Here is a 26,538-nt window from a genome sequence, read left to right on the forward strand (position 1 = left end):
ATTATTGCTATGAGCTGTATAATTTTTAAATGTGTGTCTTCTTTACCTTTGCACATTGGATCAGCTCCTTCCCATCGACCTGTAGAATTGCAAACGGCAGTCCAGTTTCCACTTTCAATGACATAAGGAGGATGACAAGTATAAACAACTTTGTTTCCATAGCTTGTTTTGTTGACAAGAGCTAAATAAGCATTTGGAAGAGGAGGTGGAAGCCCACAGTCCACAACTGCAGCAAAGCAGAAAGAAGAAAATAAACACAAAGAAGATACCATAATGCCTCCCAAATGTGTTTCTAAAGCAAGTGAGAGAGAAAAGACCTTCCTTACAGAGGAAAAGTCTAAGGCCCAGTTCACACATTACATGGCAGCAGATCCAGGTTTGTCAGAGACAGTACACTTAGCAGGGAGCTGCAGCCGATTCTGGCTGCTTGTTGACTATATTTCTATAATCCATATGTTTGTAAACATGTTTGCTGCATTTGCATTTTATGTTGCTAAGGGACCAACAACACGCTGTATACCAATGTCTGTACTGGAGCACCAGCACCACATTTTTAAAAAATAAAACAGCTTCGGGGTGAACCAATTCCTGCTTGGCTCACCTCAAGCATCTTCAAGGTCACCAAACCAAAACAGATAGCTGATGTGTTTAAAATGCCACAGATCTTGAATATTCTCTAAGCTATGCATGAACAAGACACTGAACACAGAGAATAATATTAATACCATTATTTTAGCTGTAATAATTGATGTTGCACTTTTCAGTTCAGAGTGTTTTATAACAGTTTTATAACATACTAGCTTATCCCGGGCAGAACATCTGCGCTCAAGGTCTGTATTGCTCACTCACCCCCTCAGTCAGTCTTCCCTAAGAAAGCCTCCCCCTCAGCCACTCCCCTTCACTCCCTCAGCCAATCTCCCCTCCAGCCACTCAGCCAGTCTCCCCCTCCCACTCACTCAGCCAGAGCGGCATCGCAGTGGCCTAGATCAGCTCCTACCAGTGGCCTCCATCATGTCGCCCTGCTGAGTCGATCGGGGTGGTAGAGCACACCTCGGGTCAGTCCCATTGGCCTCTTCTCGAGGAGGACGGACGAGCCAGGGCTTCCCTTCCAGCCTGCACGGATTGCCCTCGATGCACTCTTCCGCCCCAATTCGGCCATCCTCCTCGCAAGGAGAACGGCGGGGCAATGGATGCCTGCTCAATGTCTCTTTTTCTTTCTTTGCCGCCACCGCTGCCGCCTCCTCCTACTCGACCCTCCCTCCTCTGCAGCGGCTGCCCCTCCGGCCACCACTCAGCCCTACTCCATGGCTTCTCTCTCCTCTGGACAACTGTCTCTCTCAACTCTCACAAGATGTGCCTCATACCACGGGATTTGCTACATACATCCTAAGGCTTTTAAATAGATAGATAGATAACTTGCTTTAAGTACTTGAAACACACCTGCTATCCCCTACTAACTGGGCAAAGAGGCACCTCTAAAAGTGGTGACTCTCTTAAATTAAATACAATTTAAATTAAATATGGCAGGAGAGAGCAACTGTCCCTATTGAGACTAGCATAGCATCCCTCCCAGTGACTATTGCTGGTACCTGCTTTGTGTTTCGCCACCACTTTAGAAGATACCTCTTTGCACAGTTAGCAGGGGATAAAATGGCTTCCAGAATCAATGTTCCTTATGCTGTCTGGATAGACATCATGAGAAACACTAGAAATTTCTAAAAAACACCCAACCCTTAATCAGAAACATCACCCAAAGGCCTAGTGTGAATGGGTTGTTTATGGAATCAGTCATACAGCATGCAAATTATGAGCATTTCCACAGAATAAGCTGGTGATTCCACCAGGCACTGGACCTTACCTTCCTCCTGCAACAAAGCTTGAACTGGTTGTTTTTTGCGCTACCTTCACTTAGTCCCCCTACCCCAGTACTGTCTACTTTATCTATTTTGACTGGCAGTGGCTCTCCAAGGCCTCATGCAGAAGTCATCTGGGCCCTATTATCTGGGATCCATTTTCAAGGACATACACAGAGAATAAAATTAAATAAACTTTATTTAATGAGAATAATTTTTTTTAAAATGCCAAATATCCAAGTGCATGGCAATCATCCCAGAACATTTGCACTCATTGGCCGAAGCACTGGAAGTGGAGAACAGATTTACTACTCCTGGGCAGAATACTCCTGCACATTGTTCCTTATGCCTCCATCAGTATAAGAGGGCTAAAGATTTGCTACGAGCTCTCACCTTTGCATGAAATGTTGCCTATAAGTGGCTGAAACGGTTCTGTTCCATTTTCTGTACTGTATCCTTCCATACAGTAGCACTCATAGCTTCCGATGGTATTCACACATTGTCCTCCAAGGCCACAGATGTCTGAGACGTTACACTCATTAATATCTAGAAAGCCCATGACAATTGTGTCGATCATTTTATTAGAACTCATACAAATATTATTAAGCTGATGGTAGGCAAGAGCCAGTATGGAGCCTTGTTATTATTACTACTTATTATTTATATAGTGCCATTTATGTACATAGCTCTTTACAGTGTAATGTACGCAAAAAAGGTTAGTGTCTCAAAGAGCTTACAATTTAAAATTTAGAGTTGGGGGGGCAACAAAGGGAGAGAATGGAGGAAATGGAGAGGCAAGTGTAACAGAAGAAATATTTATGTAAATTTTGTTGGGGTGAGGAGCTGAGTCAAAGGCTTCATGGAAGAGGTGAGATTTAAAACGGAAAAGGTGGTGAAGAAGTTCCAGGCAAAAAGGGCAGCAAGAGAGAAAGGCTGGAGCTATATAAAGGAGCATGAAACTGTTGGGTGGCTGATGGTGGCAGAGTTAGAGGAGTCATGGGCAGGGACATGTCAGGAGAGAAGGGCAGAAATACAGGGTAGAGCAAACTCATGGAGAACCTTAAGGCAGGTTCAAGTTCTAGCCCTACCATAGACTCATTATATACCCAGCTATGCACAGTCTTGACTGGCTGGGCACCTGTGATTTCCTCCAGAAATTGCCCCCTACCCCTTCCTAGCCTCTGAGGCAGTTTTGCACTTTTAAAAAAGTTTCATTTTTTGAAAGCACTTAATAAGGTGATAAATCAATGGATCAGCACTTTGAAGTTCATGAGACACTTCAAAAAACAAGATTTAAAAAGGAAGCTCCCCAAGTTATGGGAGGAGAGACAAGATGGATAACAGAGTCAACAATCCTATTTGCTGGTACACAATGGTTGTCATATTAACTGCCGCAACATGGACATAGCTGAGAGGTGTGCCATAAATTCAGTTTTCTATTTATGGATGTTTTCACATTATTTATTTCCTTGATGAAATACATGGAAATAAGAGCTTGAATCTTTTCCAACTGCTGGCTGCCATCCAGACTAAGTTACTCAATGGTTACTCAGGAGTTACTCTAAAGGATTACTTAATTTCAATAGGATACTCAGCAGTAATTTAGTCTGGTGTCAGCCACTGCGTCCATGTCTTTTGGTAGGAAAAGTGGCAATGTGTGTACCATGCTCATTGTGTGTGTATTTTGCACTCAATTACCAAAATCTTAAAAAATGAAGAAATGACTCCGAGTGAAAAACTAGTGTGATGTATATTTATTTAAAAGGCCAAAATATCAAGGAAAACAAAAAAACCCAAACAACAGCTTATTATAGTTGCTGAACTTACCTTCACAGTGTGTGCCATCATTGGGAATAAATGTCTTGTTTTTACTGGAAGCTTGGTAGCCGTCAAGACAAGCACAGTAATAACTTCCAGGTGTATTATGGCATGTGCTGTGCTCTCCACACATCTTGGTTGCTCCATGAGAACATTCATTTTTATCTAACATTATGTTTAAAACACATCACAGAGATTAAACAAAATGATGAGGATGAGAATGATGATGATGATGATAATAATAATAGAATCAATATTAATAAAGGCACCGCCTTTGGATAGGGCAGTAGAGAAATGAAATGAATGAATAAATGAATAAATGAATAAATAAATAAATATGATTCTCAAGCAGATTTATTTCACCATTAAAATATTTTAAGAGGTGTGACTGCTAGGAACTATAGATTTTTTAAAAACCCTATTGTAATTGCCAACATATATCACTCTAGTTTACTCAAAACTTCATCTCTGCTCCTTCTTTCAAGCAAAACACATTAAGTGATATTATTGGCCCAGCATCTGTGGGTATAGGAATAAATGGGGCGCATTATAGACTGAAAGGCAGAACATAAAAAGTGTATGTAACTATCTTGTTATATACAAATGACAGATACAGTAATATACAGTTAATTTAATGACAAACAGGCAAATTACAGACTATTTAACAGCCACTAAACATATTTACGATAAACTTTGCTTTCTGCCCAGCTGAGAACAGGCTATCTTATTATTCTGCCTGTGCAAGAGTTGAATCTATACAATTCAAAAGTTTATAGAATTATATGCCAACAGAGACTGCTCAGACAAAGATTTTACACTCTTTCTGTAACTCTTAATGCTGCTAGTCTTTCTCTTAGATATTACTGGGCCTGGCTTTGCCTTTGAAACCCTGGGATTGAATTATTGCTACACACATTATACAAGACTCCATGTGATTGCCTAGAGCAGGGGTTCCCAACTTTTAAAAAAACAAGTGTAACCCTTCTGTCACAAACCTTAAAGTTTGCACTCCAGTGCACGTTGCACTCTCACGCTAACCCGCCCGACATGCATGAGTGCAACGTGTGCATGTGTGCCCAGCGAGTGCACATGCACCAGCTACTTCTGGCAAACGGGACAGCAGGGAAGTACGCTGCCGCCCCGTAGGATGTTAAAAATACAAGTGCCAGTGGGGGTAGGGAGTGGAGGGAGGGGTAAATGCACCCTCCCCAGCCCTTAAAGTGAGACACCACCCAGCCTGCCATCGAGCCACCCCCGTCTGGTTTTGTGCACAGGTTATTAGTACTCCCATTGAAATTAATGGGGCAAGAAAATGTAAACCATTAATTTCAATAAGACTGCTTATGAGTAACTTAATCCAGTAACTGGAATAGCCAAATACTGTGGTTGCAGTGTGGGGAGATAGGCGGGCTCTGAGTACCCCCTGGCAGTGCTTCAAGTACCCCCTTTTGGGAACCCCTGGCCTAGAGTCTCCAACTGTGCACAGTACATGGGCCAGGCTCCTGAGTTTTGCAGAGGCAGCTCCTGATGGCATCGACTCTCAGCACCAGCAACCCTAAATAAACTACTTTACTTATAACTTTAACTCCATGTCTCCAGGCAATATTAATTAGTAGTGCTCTCCTTGCTTATGCACTTCCTCTGTGGGTGGCAGGGAGATAAGTTATCTCCCCTCCAAATCTTTCTAACACTGAGGGAGGCAGGATGCTAGGCTTCCAGTGCTCCAGTATCTTTACTACATCTGTACACCCTCCTGGGCAGAATTCACTGGGCTGGTTTTGAGCTATACATCTCTTAATGCATGTGTTAAGATTTTGAAACCTGGTAAATACCTAGAGCAGGTAGGCAGATGAGTTGTCAGGTAGTCTGGTGGTACAGTAGTTCTGAAAGCACAGAAGCCTGGGTCCTGCTCCTAATCTCTCAACCATGGTTCAGAAAGTGGAAAACATTACAGCCGTAGCATGCCTCTGAGTTGTTATAATAAAAGACCTAGTATCATTTGGGGAAGGGATTATTCTAGACAGCATCCTTTTGTACAGGTGTCAGAAATCACAGTGGACTGTAAATTTTCACCTACCTTGACAAATACTCCTCCCATTACCCCAAAATCCATCAATACACTTGCAAACATGTTTGCCATTTTCTTGCTGGCATGTAGCATTAGCATGGCAACTGACACAAATATTAGGAGGCAAATCGGCATCTATAAAAATATAGTTAACATAAAATATTGGAAGTTAGGATTGCGAGAGGACCTAGCAATGTACTGGACAGACAGATATCTGGATTCAAGGGGCACATTCAGACGCAACATGGATTCGTGTTTGATTTTAACCGGGCTTCATAAAACAAACAGAGATTCACTCCACAGACAATCAACAACGTCATTTGTTTTGCCTCCCTTTGTCCAGTCCTCCCAGACGCAACCTCAGAGGTCCCAGCCTGCCTGATTCCTGGCAATGTTTCACCCCGTCACACCCTCCCCTGCCAGCACAGTGTGATCACCAGCACAGTGTGGATGTGGAAAAGCTGCACAAGCTGCTTCAGCTCTTCTTAGTCCATCTTTTGGGACTCTTGGCTGGTTGGAGCCTAGCCCTGGCGTGGCTATGCAAAGAGGTCAGCCTGGAGCATTCTTCCAATAGCTTCACAGAGTGAGACTGTGCTACGATGCACCCAGTTGCCCCAATTAAAGTGACCACAACTGCCCAGAAATGGGGATTAACTGGCCCTTCCCTATGTTTGAAAGCTTAGTCCTGGGAGGAGAAAGTGCTGATCCTCTTCCATAATAGAGGTGGTGGGAGTATGGTGTTTTGAAGACAGGTCCCACCACTAGTGTTCCCTGTAACAGGGATTCCCAGCTGTTGTTGACTATAACTCCCAGCATCCCTAGCTACAATGGCCTTTGGCTGGGGATTACTGGAGTTGTAGTCAACAACATCTGGGAATTCCAGTTACAAGGAACATGGACCACCACGACCCTCACAGTGAAAGGGGGCTTATTGCTTGTCCAGTCACCCACCTCCCCTCAGTCCTCTCAGCCCATGGCTTATTTTCTCACCCCAAGCGTCTGCGCTTCTCAAACCTTTGCTTTGCACCAGATTAGAGGGAAAGGAGGATGCTGCCCAATGGCACCCCAACACAAAAAGCCATTCATGGCTTGTTTTCCACTCCTGTAGCCACCCTTCTCCTCCCCACCCATGAGGGCCCTGTGCTGTCTTTCGGGTCCATCTCATCATCAATCTCCTGATCAATTTATTTGCCCAACACACAACAAACATGGGACTACTGCTTTAAGAACGTGGCTGTTAAGGGAGGTGGAAACTAGGGAGTGCCATAGGGTGTTGAGGTGCAGCGGGAGTTTCACAGCTGCGGCAGGAGAGAAGAGGAGGAGGGACAGAGGGAGCTGCTGCCGCCACCGAAAGAAGACGGTGCGGGTCGGTCTGGTCCTCCTAAGCTCCTAAGCGCCTCTGCGGTGCAGGCCGCCGCCCGCCAGAGCTCATGCGCCTCAACGAGCACTCCATGTAGGCGCTGTCCTGGCGGAGGCTCTACCTCAGCCAGGCCAAGCTCAAAGCCTCCAGCCACACTTCGACACTGCTGTCCAGCATTGGCATGGTGAGCCCTCCCCTTCAGTCCCCATCACCTCGGAGACAGAGTTCCGCTTGAGTGGCAGGCTTCGGGCACACGAACCCACAAACTTAACGGGCACGATTCTAGGTGTAGCTGCTCATTCCTGCTCCATGGGATGAAGCCCCAAATACACACAATTTTACAGCTTTACAGCTCAGCCCTGTCAGTCGTGCAGCGTCCAAGGAGGCTTACTCCCGCGTAAGTAGCCTTAAGCCCCTTCTCCCCCCGCCATCTGCAATATGGAGATTATAATGGTAGCCTACTTTGCAGAGCTGTTGTAAAGAGCAAGGAGAGAGAAAAAGAGTGAGCAATGCGAGTGTGGACCAGAGACAGATGCGCATATGTGTGTTCACGTGTTCCTTGGTCCTGCAGGGTGCAGCACCCAGTGGTTGAGGGTTAGTGGTATGGCAAGGGAGGAATCAGTATGTATGTATAACTCAGTATTTTTTTTAAATGATGCAGTAATTGCATTCCTCCTTGTTTGTCCCCAAGGCCTACTGTAACTAGCCCTAAGTAAGTGTGACTGTTTCACCACTGCTCCATTTCGTTCCCTTTCCTCTGCTGTCTTTCTTGTGTCTGTGTTCAGCAATGCATTTTCCTTTCTGCTCTCATTCCTTATAAAACTCCGTATGCATGGCTGGTGTCATACAAGCACAAAGTAATAACAATGTCTAGTTTAAAACTGTACTTGAGCCAGCTAGCAATGATTCAGTAATTACTTTACTATGCAAGTAAATAATTTATGTTTTAATATTTATGTGTAATTTTTTTTATTTAGGGCCCCTTTATAACATATGCTACAGGCCCCACACTAGCTTAATCCGGCCCTGAGCTGGGGGCCCGGGTTCTTTGAACCCATCCACTCAATTATAGCTACACCCCTGGCCCTGAAGAAGCAACTGGCTGAGAAACTACTGGGGAAATGGGAGGCCACAGCCTGGAGGCTGGAAACAGCAGGAAGAGCCCTGCTGTGAGTAATAAGATAGGAATCAGTTCAGTTAGATGCGTTAGGGAAATTATTTTCCTGTGTTGTATTGCTTGAATCTGAGTTTCCTAGTTAATGAGAAATTTCTCTCTTACAGTCTGCTTCATAAAGCAGACAATTGTTCTTATTGCATACTCTTGTTTTTCTTTTAATCTAATAATAAACCCTTGTTGGCAAAGTGTGATATTCTTCATTTTGGGTCTGCCTTAGTCACATGCCTCTGGAGGCCTAGGAATGCTCAGCCCCTACTAGGGAGGGTTTTGCCACTTTACCCACCCCCACCCACCCCCAGGAATCTTACATGGGGAAAGTGATTTGTCCCACATTAAAATAAAGTGGATGGTGGCAGCCTACTATGAATCCCTTACAGTCAAGGATTCACCCTAGTGAACTCCCCCCATCCTCCACTAGCTCTGGTAGGAGCTATGACAACTACATTATTCTGCCCCATTAGAATTCTAGCACCAGCACCATACACTTCTGAACCAAGGAGGTGAACCATTATCAACCTAGATTCAGTTCAGGTTCATCAATGTTTTGTTTTGTTAACTCTCCAGGTCCATTCTGGTTCAGACATTACCTAAAAAGTGGTTTGATAACCAGCTGAAACATTTTGATCTGGCTCAGAACCAGTTTAGATCCATTTCATGCAGAATTATATCCAACAGTCTTGCTTGTGCAGTGCTATACAACAAACACAATTATTAACTTAAAAACAAATATTTGTTATTCTTAATGGCTGGCATCCACATTCCCCTTACTCTGGAACAAGGCCTCTGTTCTGGAACAAGAAGTCTTACTCTGGAGAACAACTCCTTCTTCCAGAGCAAGGGAAACTTACCCCAACTATTTATTTTTGAATTTTAAAAAAGGTTTTTACAAGCGTAATACATATGGCAGGATTTTTTAAAGGAAAATAAAACAAATCATACAACTGAAAGCCAAGCTTAATTTACTGAAACCACTAATTTTGAACCAATTACCACTCTTTGCGTTTACGAATTTAATTTTGGTTCAGTTAAAGGTACCAAGAAATTATAGGTTTGTGTTCAGTTCCGGTTCATTGAAAACATCTCTCTGAGTTTGGGTTCAGGTATGTTTCTGTTCTGAATCTTCTGTATAGATAAGAGCAAGGCAAACATAATAATGGTGCAAAAATTCTACATTTTCCATTAACCAGACCATCCATGTTTGCTGAAATTCCCTCAGTGGGACACAAATAGGCCATGTGCTGTGCAGGCCTGCTTGACCAAACTGTAGCATGGATGCCACAAGTGACACAGTCAGGGAAGGCTTGCTGTTTAGGACCAGGAGGCCACTGTGCTAGGCTATAACACAGAGTTAGTCATACACTCTTACTCTAGCACTATACTGCTGCCTGCATCCTGCCTGCAAGGCTAGAACCAACCAACCCTCACAGGGTTTGCATAAAGGTTGGTCACCAGAATCCTGAATAAATATGTTGGCCCATAATACTCTTTGACCACACCAAGTGAAAGTTAATATTTCTATTGCTTCTTCTCAGCTCCCTAACTATGCTGAGGCTTAAGCCTTCTCCAAACGTTTGACACGCTTTTGTATCTGGTACTTTATCATGTATAGTGCCTAATAATATCACTATATCACAGATCAGATCATAAGGTCCCAGCACCAGTGTAAGGGGATAACTAGACCCCTTGAACCAGCACTGGAGCTTTCCCCCAGTTTGGTAACTGGTCAGTTTCACTGCAAAGGAATTTCATAATTCTTAGGCACAATCACATCAATCCCCCGCTCCCCAGCAAACTCTAGGCCAGATCCGATGAAACAGAGAACTAATCAAGTATGTCTAAGGAGGTTCCTAGACTTTATTCTTCACAGTTGCCTTCAGTGCCACATAAACCATTTTTGAAACTCAGAGGCCTTTCAAATGCTGTTTGTAGTATTGCATGTAGTATTGCAAGTATTGCAAACAGCAAAATGCTGTTTAGTATTGCAAATTGCATGTTTTTCAAAAGAGAATCTAGCTGGGGGAGAAGGCCCAAGGCACCATTCATCCATAAAGGAGCTCTTGCGAATCTGGCTTTATTCGTTTCTATGCTTTTGAATAAGGCTAGCCAGAAATGCAAGGCACATGAGGAATATAACATAGTTAAAGACATACTAACAGTCTGTTCAACTATCTTTTTGCTTAGTATTGCACCAAACTGCTATTCCTGCTAAACTTTATGACATAGTATTCATTTGGTACAGAAAGGTCATATTGAAAAGGCTGGAGAAATTATGGAGAATCCTTAGATTAATCAAACTGACAATTTATTGTAAATCCCAGCTGATGTTTCTGAAGATGAATGAAATATGGACTCCATTGGTGCTGAATATAGGAACTCTAAAGGCAGCTTCACATGACCAGCGGCAAGTCTATAAGTAGGGAATATTTAGGTAAAATTTCAGGAACCAGGAGTGCATGCTCCCAATGGGGTGATGTCTGAACCCACCCTATTCCAGTTCCCATGCTGGTTACCGAGTTCCACCCAGTCCTCAGCCTTAGGATCTTAGGCAAAGGTTGGGCGTAACTTGGTGAGCCAGCACAGGAACTGGACTTTGGTGGGTTCAGACACAACACTCTGTGGGAACACATTTTCCCAATTCCTGAAATTTTACCTAAATGTTCCTCATTTACAGACTTGCTGGCAGTCATGTGAAGCTGCCCATTGTAGTACCCAAGATAGATTTGAATGGTTAAATAAATCTATTGAGATTCTCAATCTTGAGTCCCCAGATATTGTTGGACTATGACTCCCATCACCCCTAGCTCAAAGGCCATTGTGACTAGAGGTGATGGAAGTTGTAATCTGGGGACCCAAGATTGAGAACCCCTGTATCAAGGCCTTAGGTACGAATCTCTTATGTTGACTCCAGGATGGTCTACATTTCATGTGACAGGCCATATACAATTTTATCTCTTTTAGCAAATGCTTCTTTTCTTCATACCCTAACTATTGATAATATAAAAACATGGGATTGTTCTGTTGTTTGCTATCACAGGAGATAAAACTGCTTCTTTTTATCTCTACATCTATGTCGTTAACCATTACAATATAAAATGAGATGTGAATTCTCTGTATCAGATGAAAATAATCAATCATTTTCTCCCGTTTTTACCACAAGCCATGCTTTCTCACAGAAAAGAAAGAGGCATCTCCTTTTCAGACTAACATTTGAATGTTTTGGGTTTATATTCTTACTGCTGCACTTGGTTTTGCATTGTTGTAAATTATTTTGACTACAGAATTTCTACAGAAAGATGACCAAAGAAGTGAGTGAGTGAGTGAATGAAATGAAATGAAATGAAATGAAATGAAATGAAATAATCTATAAATTATACAAGGCAACCCCCAACATTTCATCCCACTCTAGAGTGATCAGGAAAAGGATCCAGGACAGGGGGCTATGCAGATAAAGATTCATAGGTTACTTGGTTCTCAGTGACTCACACAGATTTTTAGCTGGGTCCAGCAGGTTCTAAATGCCTCATTGAGAGGGAGTGATCCCAGCTTCACTGAAGGAAGTTATTATTCGACCACTCCTAAAGAATCCCAGTCTGGACCCAGAAGATGTAAACAACTATAGGCTAGTAGCCAATATTCCCTTCCTGGGGATGTTGCTCAAGCGTGTAGTGGCTGACCAGCTCCAAACACTCCTGGAGAAAACAGACTATCTAGATCCATTTCAATCAGGCTTCAGGCCTGGCTTTGGAACAGAAACTGCTTTGGTTGCCCTGTGGGATGACCTACGCAGAGAGAGAGAGACAGGAGGAGTGCAACTCTGTTAATTCTCTTAGCTCTCTCAGTGGGTTTTGATACCATTGACCATGGTATCCTTTTGGATAGGCTGGCCGAATTGGGTGCGGGAGACACTATTTGGAGGTAGTTCCATTCCTACCTCAAGGCCTGTTACTAAAACGGGCTCTACTGCTCAACCCCTTGGCAATTATGCTATGGAGTTTCCACAAGGTTCCATTCTTTTTCCTATGCTGTTTAACAACTACATGAAGCCGCTGGGAGAGGTAATCAGGAGTTTTGGCTTGAGGTGTCATCAATATGCAGATGACACTCAGTTGTACCTCTCTTTTTCGCCAGACACAGGTGAAGCGGTGACAGTCCTGAATTGGTGCTTGGATGCAGTAATGGACTCGATGAGGGTGAACAACCTGAGAGTCAATCCAGACAGGACATAAGTACTGTTGGTCGGTGTCCTCTGCCCAGGTGAATGATGTTCAACCTGTTCTAGTTGGGGTTGCGCTCCCCTTGAAGGACCAAGTTCTCAGTTTGGGGGTGTTCACTGATCCAGCACTGTCACTAGAGGCTCAAGTGGCCTCTATGACTCAGAGAGCCTTTTATCAGCTTTGGCTGATAAGCCAACTGTGACCTTATCTAGACAGAGATAGCTTGGCCACAGTTACTCCTGCTCTGGTAACCTCTTGCTTAGATTATTGCAATGCGTTGTATGTGGGGCTGCCTTTGAAAATGGTTCAGAAGATGCAGCAGGGAAAAAATTATTATTATTATTATTATTATTATGTTTATATCCCGCTCTTCCTCCAAGAAACCCTGAGTGGTGTACTACATACTTAAGTTTCTCTTTCACAACAACCCTGTGAAGTAGGCTATACTAAGAGAGAAGTGACTGGCCCAGAGTCACCCAGCTAGTATTATGGCTGAATGGGGATTTGAACTCAGGTCTCCCCGGTCCTAGTCCAGCACTCTAACCACTACACCACGCTGGATCTCAAGTTTATTAACTGGGACTGGATATGTGCTTCGTCAGCTGCATTGGCTCCCAGAAGTGGCGCTCTTACCCCTGGACTTTGGGGCCAAAGTCCAGGGCTTCCACACCCCCTGGGGCCCCCCAAATCCTCTTTAGTCTGTCCTGAATGGTGTGGTCACCACTGGCCCGCACTGCGCCAGGTGGCCAAGTGTGATTGTGACTGGGTGATTTAGAGACAGAGGAGGGAGTGGGGAAAGAAATATGTGGGATGGGAATACATTAAGTTTATATATATTCATTCATTCAATTTATATACCACCCATCCAAACTGGCTCGGGCCAGTTTACAACAGAATAAAACCAATTAAAACCAATTAACAATTAAAATCAAAAGTATAAAAACAGAATAAAACCAATTAAACATTCAAACAGCTAAAAACCCTGGAAAACCAGGGCAAATATATAAAACAGTTAACAGTTAAAATTTAAAACAGATAACAGCAGTTTAAAACCCTGGAAAGCCAAGCCAAACAGATAGGTTTTAAGGGTTTCCTGAAAGACAGTAATACACTCAAATTATGGATTTCTGCCAGGAGTGCATTCTATAGCCCAGGAGCAGCTACAGAGAAGGCCTGCCCGTGAGTCACCACCAGACGAACTGGTGGTAACTGGAGATGGACCAGTTGCATGTTGAAATGTTTCTGCTTCTACATATTTGCCTAAATATACCTGTTTTATATTCTTACATTCTTGTGAGTTCAGTTGCTGTTTGTGCCCTCAAGAACCCACGTGTTATACTGCATGCTTCATGGGTGGTGTGTGCAGGGGGATGATGCAGCAGGAATGGGAGCCTCCAGTGGGGGGCTGGGGTGGGGGGGTTCCAAAGGCCTTTTGGTCCAGGTTCCAAAATTACCTAGGTGCACCTCTGGCTCCCAGTCCATTTCCAGGCCCAATTCAAAGTGCTGGTTTTAACCTTTAAAGTCCTAAATGGCTTGGGATCAGGTTACCTGAGAGAGCACCTTGCCCTTGCCCCATACATTCCTACGCAAACCTTAAAATCTAATTCAGAGGCCCTCCTCTGGGGGCCCCTGCCAAACGAGGTGAGGCAGGTGGCTACCAGAGAGAGGGCATTTTCAGTGGTTGCACCCCATTTATGCAATAACCTGCCTAGTGACGTTCACCTGGCTTCATCACTCCGTTCTTTTAGATGCCAGGTAAAGACCTTTTTGTTCATCCAGGCCATTTAAATTCTCGTTTTCAGATTTGATCTGATTTTTATCTAATTTTAAAATGAGCTTTTATGCTGCTTTGTATTATATTTTATATTTTATTTTCTTCTTTTTTTGTCTGTTATGTGCTTTTATTGTATGTTTTAATCCTCTGTTGTGAGCCGCCCAGAGAACAATTTGTTATAGGGTGGCTAACAAATAAAGTTCATTTTATTATTATTATTGGGTTCTATGGGGCTAAATAGGCTGCACTCTGGGACACAGCTGAGGGGCAGGGCAAAAAGCTGCTTATCACACCAGATATTGGGATTGTCAGGGGTGGGGGACAGGTTTAGCCCCTAGCTCACCTATGGGGTGTCCATGAACAAATGCAGTTCTTTAGTTTCCTCAATATATATGAATGGCTATCATTCATTCTTATGAGGAAAAGTGAAGTGCTACAGTGCGGGAGGGAGGGATAGGAGAGAAGTAGGGGAGTGGGTCTGGGGAAAGGAATGGAACTCTCTATCCCTCCGCTGTTCATCAAACCTGACAGGACTTTTGCTAATTACAATGATGCTCAAAAATTGACTTATTGAAGCCCAGCAGAAATATAGAACGGAATGGGACAGGATGGGAATGGGACAGCGTGGGAATGGGGGCATGGGTACAGAGAACCAAACCCCAAGGACAATAATATTCAGGAATATTTTAAAGAAAGCACTGGATATTTGAGGCAAAATATACTAATTACTAGGGAAATGTGGACTGTTGGCAGGATAACTGTTGATTACATAACTAGATACTATGTTGAGAAGGCAGCAAAGGAACACCAAGAATTCTGTTTTTGACAGTGAGGAAGACGTGAGAAATATGTTAATATAGATAAATGCATATTCTAATCGACATTAGTGATTCCAAGCATGAAACTAGGCAGTATTTGCTGCCTTGGATTAATTTATACGGCATTCAAGAGTTTTGTGGCTGTGTCATAAACAGAATAAACGAGGAACATGTTGAAAGGCAATTCCTTCCAAAAATGCAGAAATACTTATAATATTACTATTTAAATATTATTTATTATTATTGTTGTTGTTGTTTACACAGTCAGACAGGTGTTATTCACTGGTTTATTTTATCCAGACATTGAGTCCTTCCCAAGGACCTGGGATGGCTGAATTTTATTATCAATATTGTTGCTGTTATTATTAAAGATATCGTCGCAGAATATAGGCTGTTCCCAGTAAAGTTGCTTTTTGTAATTGGCTGATGGTGATTTCTGTGGCCCTTATTAATTATTATTATTGTTGTTGTTGTTGTTGTTACATTTATATCCCGCTCTTCCTCCAAGGAGCCCAGAGCGGTGTACTACATACTTGAGTTTCTCCTCACAACAACCCTGTGAAGTAGGTTAGGCTGAGAGGGAAGTGACTGGCCCAGAGTCACCCAGCTAGTATCATGGCTGAATGGGGACTTGAACTCAGGTCTCCCCCGCCCTAGTCCAGCACTCTAACCACTGCACCTTCAAGTTGTTTTGGAATTGCACCTAGGGCGCCAATTACCACTGGGATTATTTTGGTCTTCTTCTGCCACAGCCTTTCAATTTCAGTTTGTAGATCTTTGTATTTTGTGGTTTTTTCTATTTCTTTTTCTTCTATTCTGCTTCCCCTGGTATTGCTATGTCGATTATTTTGACTTGTTTTTCTTTCTTCTCGACTACAGTTGTATCTGAAGTATTATGTGGCAGATGTTTGTCTGTTTGTGGTCGGAAGTCCCATAATATTTTTGCATCTTCATTTTCTACAACTTTTTCAATTTTATGGTCCCACCAATTTTTGGCTACAGCTAGCTTGTATTTTTTGCAGATGTTCCAGTGTATCATCCCTGCTACCTTGTCATGCCTTTGTTTGTAGTCAGTCTGTGTGATCTTTTTACAACAGCTGATTAGGTGGTCCACGGTTTCATCTGCTTCTTTACAAAGGCGGCACTTGCTGTTTGTTGTTGACTTTTCTACTTTTGTTCTTATTGCATTTGTTCTTAGTGCCTGTTCTTGTGCAGCCAGTATTAAACCCTCTGTTTCTTTCTTCAAGTTGCCATTCTTAAGCCATTGCCAGGTCTTGGTGATGTCTTATTTCCCACTTATATTGTGCAAATATTGACCGTGCAGGGGCTTATTTCTCCATTTTTCTGCTCGGTTCTTGACTTGTTCTTTCTTGTAGGCCTGCTTTCTTTCATTGGTGTTGAATAGTTTCGCATTATTGACCATTTGAAGTGCATCTTCTTCACTTTCCTTGATATATTCTTCAAGGCCTCTTTTCTCCTCCTCTACTGTTTGATGGACTTGCAGCATTCCTCTTCCATCTGAGCTGTGAGGGAGGTATCGCCTATCTACATCACTGTGTAGAGCATGATTGATGGTCATTATTTTCTTGGTCTTACGATATAGCATCTCTAGCTTTGCCTGGGTCCAGTCTATTATTCCTGCAGTGTATCTGATAACAGGTATAGCCCAGGTGTTTATGGCTTGTATGGTGTTCCCACCATTGAGTTTGGACTTTAGGGTTTTTCTAACTCTCCTGATGTATTCACTTCCAATTTTTCTTTTAACTTCAGTGTGTGCAATGCTATCAGCCTGGAGAATGCCCAAGTATTTGTAATGTTCTTTCTCTTCCTCTGTTCATTATTAATGCAGCACACTTGTCTAGTCCAAACTCCATTGCTATATCACTACTGAATATACGGACAGTGTTTAGCAGTGATTCGATTTCTGACTGGGACTTTCCATACAACTTCATGTACAGCAGATGGTTGATTTTACTTGATGTTTTAGATGTTTGGTATCCGAGGCCTGTTTTGTTTAGTATTTGTGAAAGTGGAGTCATGGCAATTACAAACATTAGAGGGGATAGTGAGTCCCCTTGGAAAATACCTCTTCTAATACTAACCTGTCCAAGTGTCTCGCCATTGATTGTTAACTGTGTACTCCACATGCTGATTGCTTTTTTAATAAATATCTGAATGTTTTTGCTGACACCAGTTGTTTCTAAACATTTTAGTATCCATGTGTGAGGCAATGAGACAAAGGCTTTCTTGTAGTCAATCCATGCAACACTTAGATTTGTTTTTCTTCTCTTGCAATTCTCTAAAATCATTTTGTCAATCAGCAGCTGGTCTTTTGTGCCTCTGGTGTTCGGGCAATTTCCTTTCTGTTCAACTGGAAGCTGTTTGTTAGTTAATAAGTGTTGCATTACTTCATCTGCTATTATTCCACTTAATAATGTGAACATGGTTGGCAGGCAGGTTATCGGTCTATAATTACTTGGAACTGCACCTTTGGCTGGTCTTTCATGATGAGATGAGTTTTCCCAGTTGTTAGCCATTGTTCAATATCACCTCCTTGCAAAATGTGATTGAACTGTTTTGATAGTTTATGAAGGCTTGTTAGGTGTTTAAGCCAAAAGCCATGCAGTTCATCGTTGCCTGGTGCAGTCCAATTTTTAATTTTCTTTGCTCTTTCACTTATTAATTCTGGTGTTGTTATTAGATCTTGCATTTGTTGGTTACATTTTTTGACCTCTTTCACCCAGCCTGCTTTTTTATTATAATCTATTGGATTGTCCCATAACTTCCCCCAGAATTGCACTGTTTCTTCTTGATTTGGTGTTTCTATGATTCTTGCAGTTTCTCCTTCTATGCTTTGGTAGAAACGTCTCTGATTTGACTGGAATTGGAGATTCTGCCTGTGTTGTGTAATTCTGGCTTCATATCTGCTAATCTTCTTTGACACTGCTGTTATTTGCTGCTTTATGATTTCCAGGACTTCTCTAATTTTCCTTGAATCTAGATGGTATTTTTGGATCAGATACTGTTTGGTGTTTTCATTCTTCAGCTTCTTGTCTTTCATATCTTTCAATTTACTAGCATCTGATCTAAGCCTGGTGATTTTATTTTCTAATCTAATCTTCCATTTAGGTGATGTACTGCTTTCTTTTTTTACAGGTCCACTGATCTTATATCCGAGCTCTTGTGTTGTTATTGTTGCTGCACTGTACATTTGTTTCTTGCAAATTATTGGTTGTTATTTCTGCAAGTGCAGCATTTATATATTTTAATGCTTGAGCAAGTTGTTTTTTGGCAACTGTATTTAAAGCTGGAAGTCGAACCCTGGTGGTTGTTTGGTTCATGTGCTCAGTTATTTTTTGCTTTAGTTCTTGTTGCTTTTCTGCTAAACGGCATTCGGGTTTTTGAGGTGAAGGCAAAAGGGAGGTTGCCTGGTTCTGATTTTGAAACAGTTCAGCAACAGTGGCATCCTCTATTTCCAGCACCTCCTCCACCTGCGCCTGAGCAACTTCTTCAGTTGGTGGTAATTCTTCTTCTATATCTTGAGCCTGTGTTGTTCTTTGCAGTTCTTCCAGCTCAACTTCTGTGAATACTTTATTTCTTATTATGAATCTTCTCTGGTCTGCTAGCCTTTGTTCTGTTATTTCTGTATCTGGATGCTTCTCTTTCCAAATCTGGTACATTCTTTTTAAATAACCTCTTCTAGTTGGACTAGACTTGTAATACCAGATCATTATTTCCTTGGTGGCATTTTTCATATATTTTTTCCGGTTAAGAGCGACGTTTCTTCCAGTAACCTTGCAGTCTCCAGCCCTGGTTGCTCAACTAAAGATCCTGAGTCCTGTAGCCAACTTGCCACCAGATGTCCAGGGACTCCAGCACCTGGCACGGTCCTTGTTGACCCAGGTGACTACCAATCCAGTATAGATTTATTAAAGTTACGTCTCACCATATTGTTGATGGGAGAGGCACTCTTCGTCTGGTTCCTCTGGTGAGACCTGTCCAGTATGGTTGGACCCCTAGCATAGCTCTCACCTTCCTCAGAGGACGCAAGCCCCACAACCACGCCAAGGTAGTGCCTCACTGGGGGATGATGATGATGATGATGATTTCTTGTTTACACAGTCAAACAAGTGCAAACTGTTTTGCACTTGACTGGTTTGTTTTATCCAGACATCAAGTCCTTCCCAAGGACCAGGGATGCCAGAATTTTGTTATCAATATTGTTGTTGTTGTTATTATAGGTATCGCCGCAAAATGTAGGCTGTTCCCAGTAAAGTTGCTTTTTGTAATTGGCTGATAGTGATTTCTGTGGCCCCTATGGTGTTGAGGTGCTCTTCAAGGTCTTTTGGAATTGCACCTAGGGCGCCAATTACTACTGGGATTATTTGGGTCTTTTTCTGCCACAGCCTTTCAATTTCAATTTGAATATCTTTGTATTTGGTAATTTTTTTCTATTTCTTTTTCTTCTGTTCTGCTATCCCCTGGTATTGCTATGTCGATTATTTTGACTTATTTTTCTTTCTTCTCGACTACAGTTATATCTGGTTTATTGTGTGGCAGATGTTTGTCTGTTTGTAGTCGGAAGTCCCATAATATTTTTGCATCTTCATTTTCTTCAACTTTTTCAATTTTATGGTCCCACCAATTTTTGGCTACAGGTAGCTTGTATTTTTTGCAGATGTTCCAGTGTATCATCCCTGCTACTTTGTCATGCCTTTGTTTGTAGTCAGTCTGTGCGATCTTTCTACAACAGCTGATTAGGTGGTCCACTGTTTCATCTGCTTCTTTACAGAGGTGGCACTTGCTATTTGTTTTTGATTTTTCTACTATTGCTTTTATTGTATTTGTTCTTTTGCAACCTGTATTAAACCCTCTTGTTTCTTTCTTCAAGTTGCCTGTCTTGAGCCACTGCCAGGTCTTGGTGTTGTTGTTATTATTAATTATATTATTATTGTTATGATACAGCTTTTCAACTAAAAGTTCTCAAAGCAGTTTACATATAAAAAGAGTAAGAAGATGGTTCTCTGTCGCCAAAGTAAACACCAGGAATAGCCCCTAGATGCATGCTGTGCTGGAACTGACTAGAGCCAGTTGCTCTCCCCCTGCTAAAAATAAGAATCACCACTTTGAAAGAAGTCTCTTTACCCAGTTAGTAGGACTTTATAATGAGACTGTTAAACCTGAAAGCAAAGATTATTCTGGATTTTTATCTACTATAAAGTACTTAGTACTATATTAAAACTCTGGAAATAACACATTACTAGCTGACCTGGCGCAGAACATCTGCACGCCTAGTTCTCCCTGTCTCCCTACCCCGCCCCCCCCCCCGCAGCAACCGATCTGGCTCCCTGTCCCGTCTTCATTTCATCTCCGTCCCTTCAGCCACTTCATTCTCCCCTCACATCCCTTCAGCCACTTCTCCTTCCATCCCTTCAGCCAGTTCATTCTCCCCCCACATCCCTTCTCCCAGTTCATTCTCCCCCCACATCCCTTCAGCCGCTTCATCCTCCCCCCACATCAGTTCAGCCACTTAGTTCTCCCCCCACCCCTTCAGCCAGTTCATTCTCCCCCTCATCCCTTCAGCCAGTTCATTCTCCCCCCACATCCCTTCAGCCACAACATTCTCCCCCCACATTCCTTCAGCCACTTTGTTCTCCCCATCCCTTCAGCCACTTCGTTCTCCCCCCATCCCTTCAGCCAATTCATTCTCCCCCCACATCCCTGCAGCCACTTTGTTCTCCTGCCATCCCTTCAGCCACTTCGTTCTCCCCCCATCCCTTCAGCCAGTTCATTCTCCCCCAACATCCCTTCAGCCCCTTCGTTCTTCCGCCATCCCTTCAGCCAGTTCATTCTCCCCCCACATCCCTTCAGCCCCTTCGTTCTCCCGCCATCCCTTCAGCCAGTTCATTCTCCCCCCACATCCCTTCAGCTACTTCATTCTCCCCCCATCCCTTCAGCCACTTCGTTCTTCCCCCACTTCCAGCCAGCCATCGCTTTCCGGCATTCCTCTTCGTCTCCCAGCAGCTGCTCATGAACTCTTGCGAGAACTACCACGCACGGGATTAGCCACAATTACGCCTTAGAGAATTATATATGTAGATGTTCTAGGCATGCAAACTCATGCAACAGTTGTCAACTAAAGCGCATCCAGAAGAGGTACACTGTACTACTCAAAAGGTGCTTTTAAAAAATATGTTTTCCTGTTTTTTAATATAAACATGCTCTAAAGGCAGAGTATAACATTCTTAAGATAAATAAAATTATATTTTATATGTTTATTGAGGAATAGTTAGATCCTGCTTTTGAACAAAAAGTTCACAAAACCATGTACATATCAGATAATTTTTTTAAAAAATCATTATCTGTCCCAAAGAGGCTCTTTCTATTTTATTTTATTTTTAAAGAGGTATATGTGCAAGATAAACATCAGCAACAGCCACTGGAAAAAACGCTGTGCTAGAACGAACAGGAACAGTTGCTATGCCCCTGCTGAATATAAGAGATTCACCGCATGAAAGGTACCTCTTAGCCCAGTTATTGCAGGCCTACAACTAGAACCACTCTAACGCATCACCAGGTGAGTGATCACTCTGAATAGGAGCTAGGAAAATCACCATCAATATTTTAATTAGGGGATGCCCTAAGGTCAGAGTTTTAGTCACCATAGCAATAAGCTGATTTCCATAACAGAACCCATCATCCTGCTGTAAATTGTTCATTTTATTAAAAAGAGATAAAGAGGCTGTTCTTACACACAGCCTAACCCAGGCTAGGGTCGCCCAGCGAGTCAGGCTGTGTGTGAGAACTGCTGAGATTGGGCCCGATCCTGGTGGAGTCAGTGCCACCTAGCCCAGCTTTTTAGCCCTGCTGTTAGCCAAGGTTAAGGGACTGAGTGCTCCCTCCTGGACTGTGTGTTCCTTGGGGCTATGTTTAGCCCCAGCAGACACAGAGATGGGTGCCTAGAGCACCCATCTCAGTGGAATCACCCAATGCACCTCGCATGTGTAAGATCTCCAGAGGCCAGGATGCATCGTCCCGACCTCCGTGCTGCAGGCACACAGCACGGATCGTCTGGGAATGTGGTTTGCACTCCCAGCAACATGGGATCGGTCATCTGGGGAGGAAGGTGAGTTTAACAAGCCTTCCCCTCCACCCACCCACACCTAGTTGTGTGAACAACCTCACAGTCTTATAAGGTACAATGTATTTACGATATTAAATGAAATGAATGATTTATAAATACTTTATTTGTGAGATTCGGTAATAACCAGCAGTATATAGGTGTACTAGATAGATAAATAAATAAGAAGCGGTATCCTGTCTCCAGTGTGGGTTCAATTCTTCCTGTGCTTTCAGCCCTAAACCAGTCTATCACAAGGATGTACGGAAGGAAGGGAGGCTATTTCTTGTGCCACAGATTAACTGGCGGCAGTGAGATTTTAAGGAAAAGATGATTGCACAGGGCAGTGAAAAGAGAATTCCATCCAAAACGTTCTGTCAGAGATGAGATATCTTAGGCATAGGAGGTGACAGGGAAGAGGAAGGAAGCCTTGAGGAAGACTGGTCACAAATGAAATAAGCTAGAAATGTGCTGTCCTAGAACATTCTATCTTTTAAGAAAGGTGCTGAGGTTCTATTCCATCTTGAAGCTAAGTTACACCATAATAGCTACAAAAACCTAGCCTCAATTCACACATTATGTTCAATGCACGACAATCTATGTTCAGCATATGAATGTACAGATCCATACACACATACATTTATTCACGTTATGTTCAATGCAGGTGGAATAGCACACTTCCTATCTGTATCCTGCATTGGAGGGGTTTGGTACCCAGGTTCACTTTTAGTGAACACAAGTACAGTCATTCACACAAAAACATGTACATGTGGAGATGGTCAGATGATTGCCAGCCTCAACATGTGACTAGGATTGGGTTGAACCAAGAGCACACCCACCCTGACATCACTGAAGAATGTCCTGAGTGATGCACTGTTGTTTATATTAAGATAGCATAAACTTTTATTCTGTGTTTATTGGACACCTCCAAGAATGTTTAACAAGGTTAAAGGGGGCAGACTTCTAGATGTTGGAGGTGCAATCTGAATGAGGGTACACTTACGCATATGGTATGGTCCTGCCTGGTTATTGTGGCATTTCAGCTTAAAATCCATAAGGTTGTTAACATGACATGGCAGCAGTCATCAAGGACGTTCATGTTTTGTTGGCGTACATCCCCAACATATGGAATCTAGCATCACATCAAGAATTGTGGATTCTTTGTGCTGGGGGCAGGCACCAAAAGGGGCACCAATGTATCAACACAGCACTGGAAGGACAAATTTACTCCCGAACTGCAACTTTGGATGACTGATATGTGTTCTTTGTCAGCATTTGAACCTAGTTTTTTCCCCAATGGAAAGCTAAAGAATAGGGATTTCCAGCTATCTGGTTGAATTTTAATGAACTGTTTGTGCCCTCCTGTATTCTACCAAAGAAAAACCACAGGGCTCTGTGGTCACCAGGAGCTGACACCAACTCAATGGCACATTTTACCTTTTCCTCATGCTTTGAAAACTGAAAATATATATCCTTAGAAGAAGGACCCCGCCCCCCCTTTCCTACTTTCTTTTTTCCTAGGCAGAAAATATCTTATTATATTAAAGTTATGTTTAAGCGATCTTTCTTTCTTTCCTTTTCAATTATACTCAGATATATTATTGCTATCCTTGATTGAGTTATATGCACTGTTTTAATCTTACAATAAAAATGATTTTTTAAAAGGCAAAATATACATACATTGAAATACATCTTAGAATTCATAATGCTGCAGGACCATATCATTCCTGATACGTGCACACAGTGTAAAAATTTTAAAAGAATGTATCAACATTCCATACAGAAAAAAGGAAAAAAGAGAGATAGCCTATACAGTGGGATTATTCAGTCTACTTGGTTATCATTTTCTCTTAGCTGGCTGAAGTGACTGCCTCTAAAATAACCATAATCATTATATCTTACACTATTGATAATTTCGCTTTACTCAAGTTTTCCTAACTATAATGATTCCAAAACTTTCTAAACATATTCCAGTCCATATCATCATAGCTTTAACTTACCCATTTTTCATTTTAATGAGTGCACTTATTTTCCTATGCTACTTCTCTATGCTTGGCAATATAACTGACTTCCAAAGTTTAGCTATCATCAGTGTCAGGGCATCTTAGAGCGGTATTAACCTGAACTGAAACGGAAGCACGTGTAGAGGAACAACAATTCAGATGAATGCCCCTCCTCTCACACGACTAACGGATCACATTCTCCGGTGAAATCAAGGCAGGCACGCTCCCGGCGCAAGTCTCTTCCAATCACGTGTTGAGACCAGCAATCATCTGAACCAATTCGTGTACAGACATCGGAACGCGCAGACAACGAAACGTCTAAATAGGGCAGAATACCAACTGCGTGCTGAGGACTACGGTTACCCAGCAGTGTGCGCTTGCACTCTGCACGTGGTCAGAGTCTCTCTTGTTCCTGGACTAACCTCTGGCACTTAACTAAAGCTAACGGAGCCCTGTGGCCAGGCTTAGAAAGGAGTGCCGAGCTCTTCCTTCCTCCCTGTCTCCCTTGAAGCGACTCTTGGGACTGCGGTACTTACCCCGTTTCTTCTTTTCCTCCGGAGAGTGAGAGAGCAAAAGTGGCGCCAGCAAGAGCAGCAGCAGCCACGGAGCCAAGAGCGAGGAGGAGGGAGGCCCTCGGCGGGGCTGGCGCCCAGCTGCGCACCACCACATCTCTGCAGCCCCAACCCGTCGGGGGTCGTGTGGCCTCTTGCTCTCAGTCCCTTTGCGCCCCGGGAGCAGGACGGGGCGGGAGACAAGGCTGAGCCCGGCTGGCGCGGACTTGCACGGTCCCTTCCCAAAGTTCCCGCTCTCTGGGGGGGCGGGCGGGCAGAAGGGCCCGTCTCACAAGCCCGCCCTCGCGTCTTCAGAGTCACCGCAGACGTCCCCTACAAGGCCCCGTTCACACGTTCACGTGTCTTCTCCGCCTCCAGAGCGCTCTTCGTCGCTCAGACAGCCACAGCGCTAGAGCTTCGCCCTCCTTAACACCCGCAGCTGCCTTATTACTGCCACAGGAAAGAGAGGCGCTTTTGTGCACTTGCAACATCTCCGGCTGTCGCACGAAGGCACGCTGCCCGAACTGCCGCACGCCGGCGCCCCCCACCCTGCGCTCATCTATTAAATAGCGGGGGGGGGGTGCGCTTTCGCACGCCAGCTATCTGCCCGGCTCATTTATCAAATGTTAACTCGTCCTCCATTGGCCATGTACACGCTACACTGTGTAACACACTAGAGTTTTCAAACTCTTTACTGATAGAACGTTGGGAAGGGTCCATCCTTTATCTGCAAAAGCAGCCCCGACAAAACTAATTATAATTACTATACACACATTAATTATTATCTAATTGCGGGAGTGGACGGACGGACGGACACACACGCTTTCTCTCCCTAAAATGTAGAGTTCTACTTCTAGGAAATTATTCAACGTTTACTATCCGGGTAAGCAGGAGAGGAGATGAAAAGGAAGCAGAACATTGGTACCCTTTGCACGTGTGTGTGTGTGTGTACTGAAGAAATTTAGTGCGAATGTGTGCACGGGACATTTCTCAAAAGGCTTCTGCAAAATGCCTTCCAATGGCAAAGTAACCAGCTCGCAGATAGATCAGGAATTAGGGAGGTTTTCAGATGTAGGTACACACGTGGACAAATGTGTTGGTACACCTCCACGAAAAAAGAAGAACCCACAATTGTCTGAAATAACTGCAAATTGACAAACGTTATTGGCACCCATCATTGTTTATTCCGCATTTAACAAAAATCAGACTTTGCTTTAGAGTTTTGATGCAACAGAATGTTTCAAATAATAACACCAATGAAAATGGCATGGACAAAAATGATGGGAGCCTTTACCTAATATTTTGTTGCACAACCTTTAGAGGCAATCGCTGCAAACAAGCAGTTTCTGTAGCTCTCCATGAGACTTCTGCACCTGTCAACGCTAGTTTGGCCCACTCTTCCTGAGCAAACTGCTCCAGCTGTGTCAGGTTTGAAGGGTGCCTTCTCCAGAGAGCATGTTTCAGTTCTTTCCATAGATGTCTGACAGGATTCAAATCAGAGCTCATAGAAGGCCATTTCAGAATAGTCCAATGTTTTGTTCTTAGACATTTTTAGGTGCTTTTAGCTGTTTGTTTTGGGTCATTTATCCTATTGGAAGATCCATGACCTGCAACTGAGACAGAGCTTTCTGACACTGGGCAGTATGTTTCGCTCAAGAATGTCTTGATAGTCTTGAGATTTCATTGTTCCCTGCACAGACTCAAGGCACCCCGTGCCAGACGCAGCAAAGCAGCCCCAAAACATAACCAAGCCTCCTCCCTGTTTCACAGTAGGTATGGTGT

At 43.2% G+C, this 26,538-nt stretch overlaps 1 protein-coding gene across 6 annotated transcripts in view; it reads right to left on the minus strand.

The window, feature by feature from the left end:
- Positions 1-25,294, minus strand: part of SUSD1 (sushi domain containing 1) — an 83,862-nt gene extending 58,568 nt beyond the window's left edge. For 4 of the 6 annotated variants that reach the window (XM_053303986.1, XM_053303987.1, XM_053303989.1 and 1 more), the window contains exons 1-5: positions 24,742-25,294; positions 5,749-5,874; positions 3,681-3,836; positions 2,247-2,399; positions 47-226 (exon numbers count right to left, since the gene is read on the minus strand). In XM_053303986.1, the coding sequence (XP_053159961.1) occupies positions 47-226; positions 2,247-2,399; positions 3,681-3,836; positions 5,749-5,874; positions 24,742-24,874 (748 nt within the window). In that variant the 5' untranslated portion in view covers positions 24,875-25,294. Of the gene's footprint in view, positions 1-46; positions 227-2,246; positions 2,400-3,680; positions 3,837-5,503; positions 5,640-5,748; positions 5,875-24,741 lie in introns of those variants that run through there. The other 2 variants (XM_053303990.1, XM_053303991.1) reach the window with 2 other exon arrangements.
- Positions 25,295-26,538: the final 1,244 nt, after the last annotated feature.

This window comes from Hemicordylus capensis, chromosome 2 (assembly GCF_027244095.1).
Source record: "Hemicordylus capensis ecotype Gifberg chromosome 2, rHemCap1.1.pri, whole genome shotgun sequence".
Lineage (NCBI taxonomy): Eukaryota > Metazoa > Chordata > Lepidosauria > Squamata > Cordylidae > Hemicordylus > Hemicordylus capensis.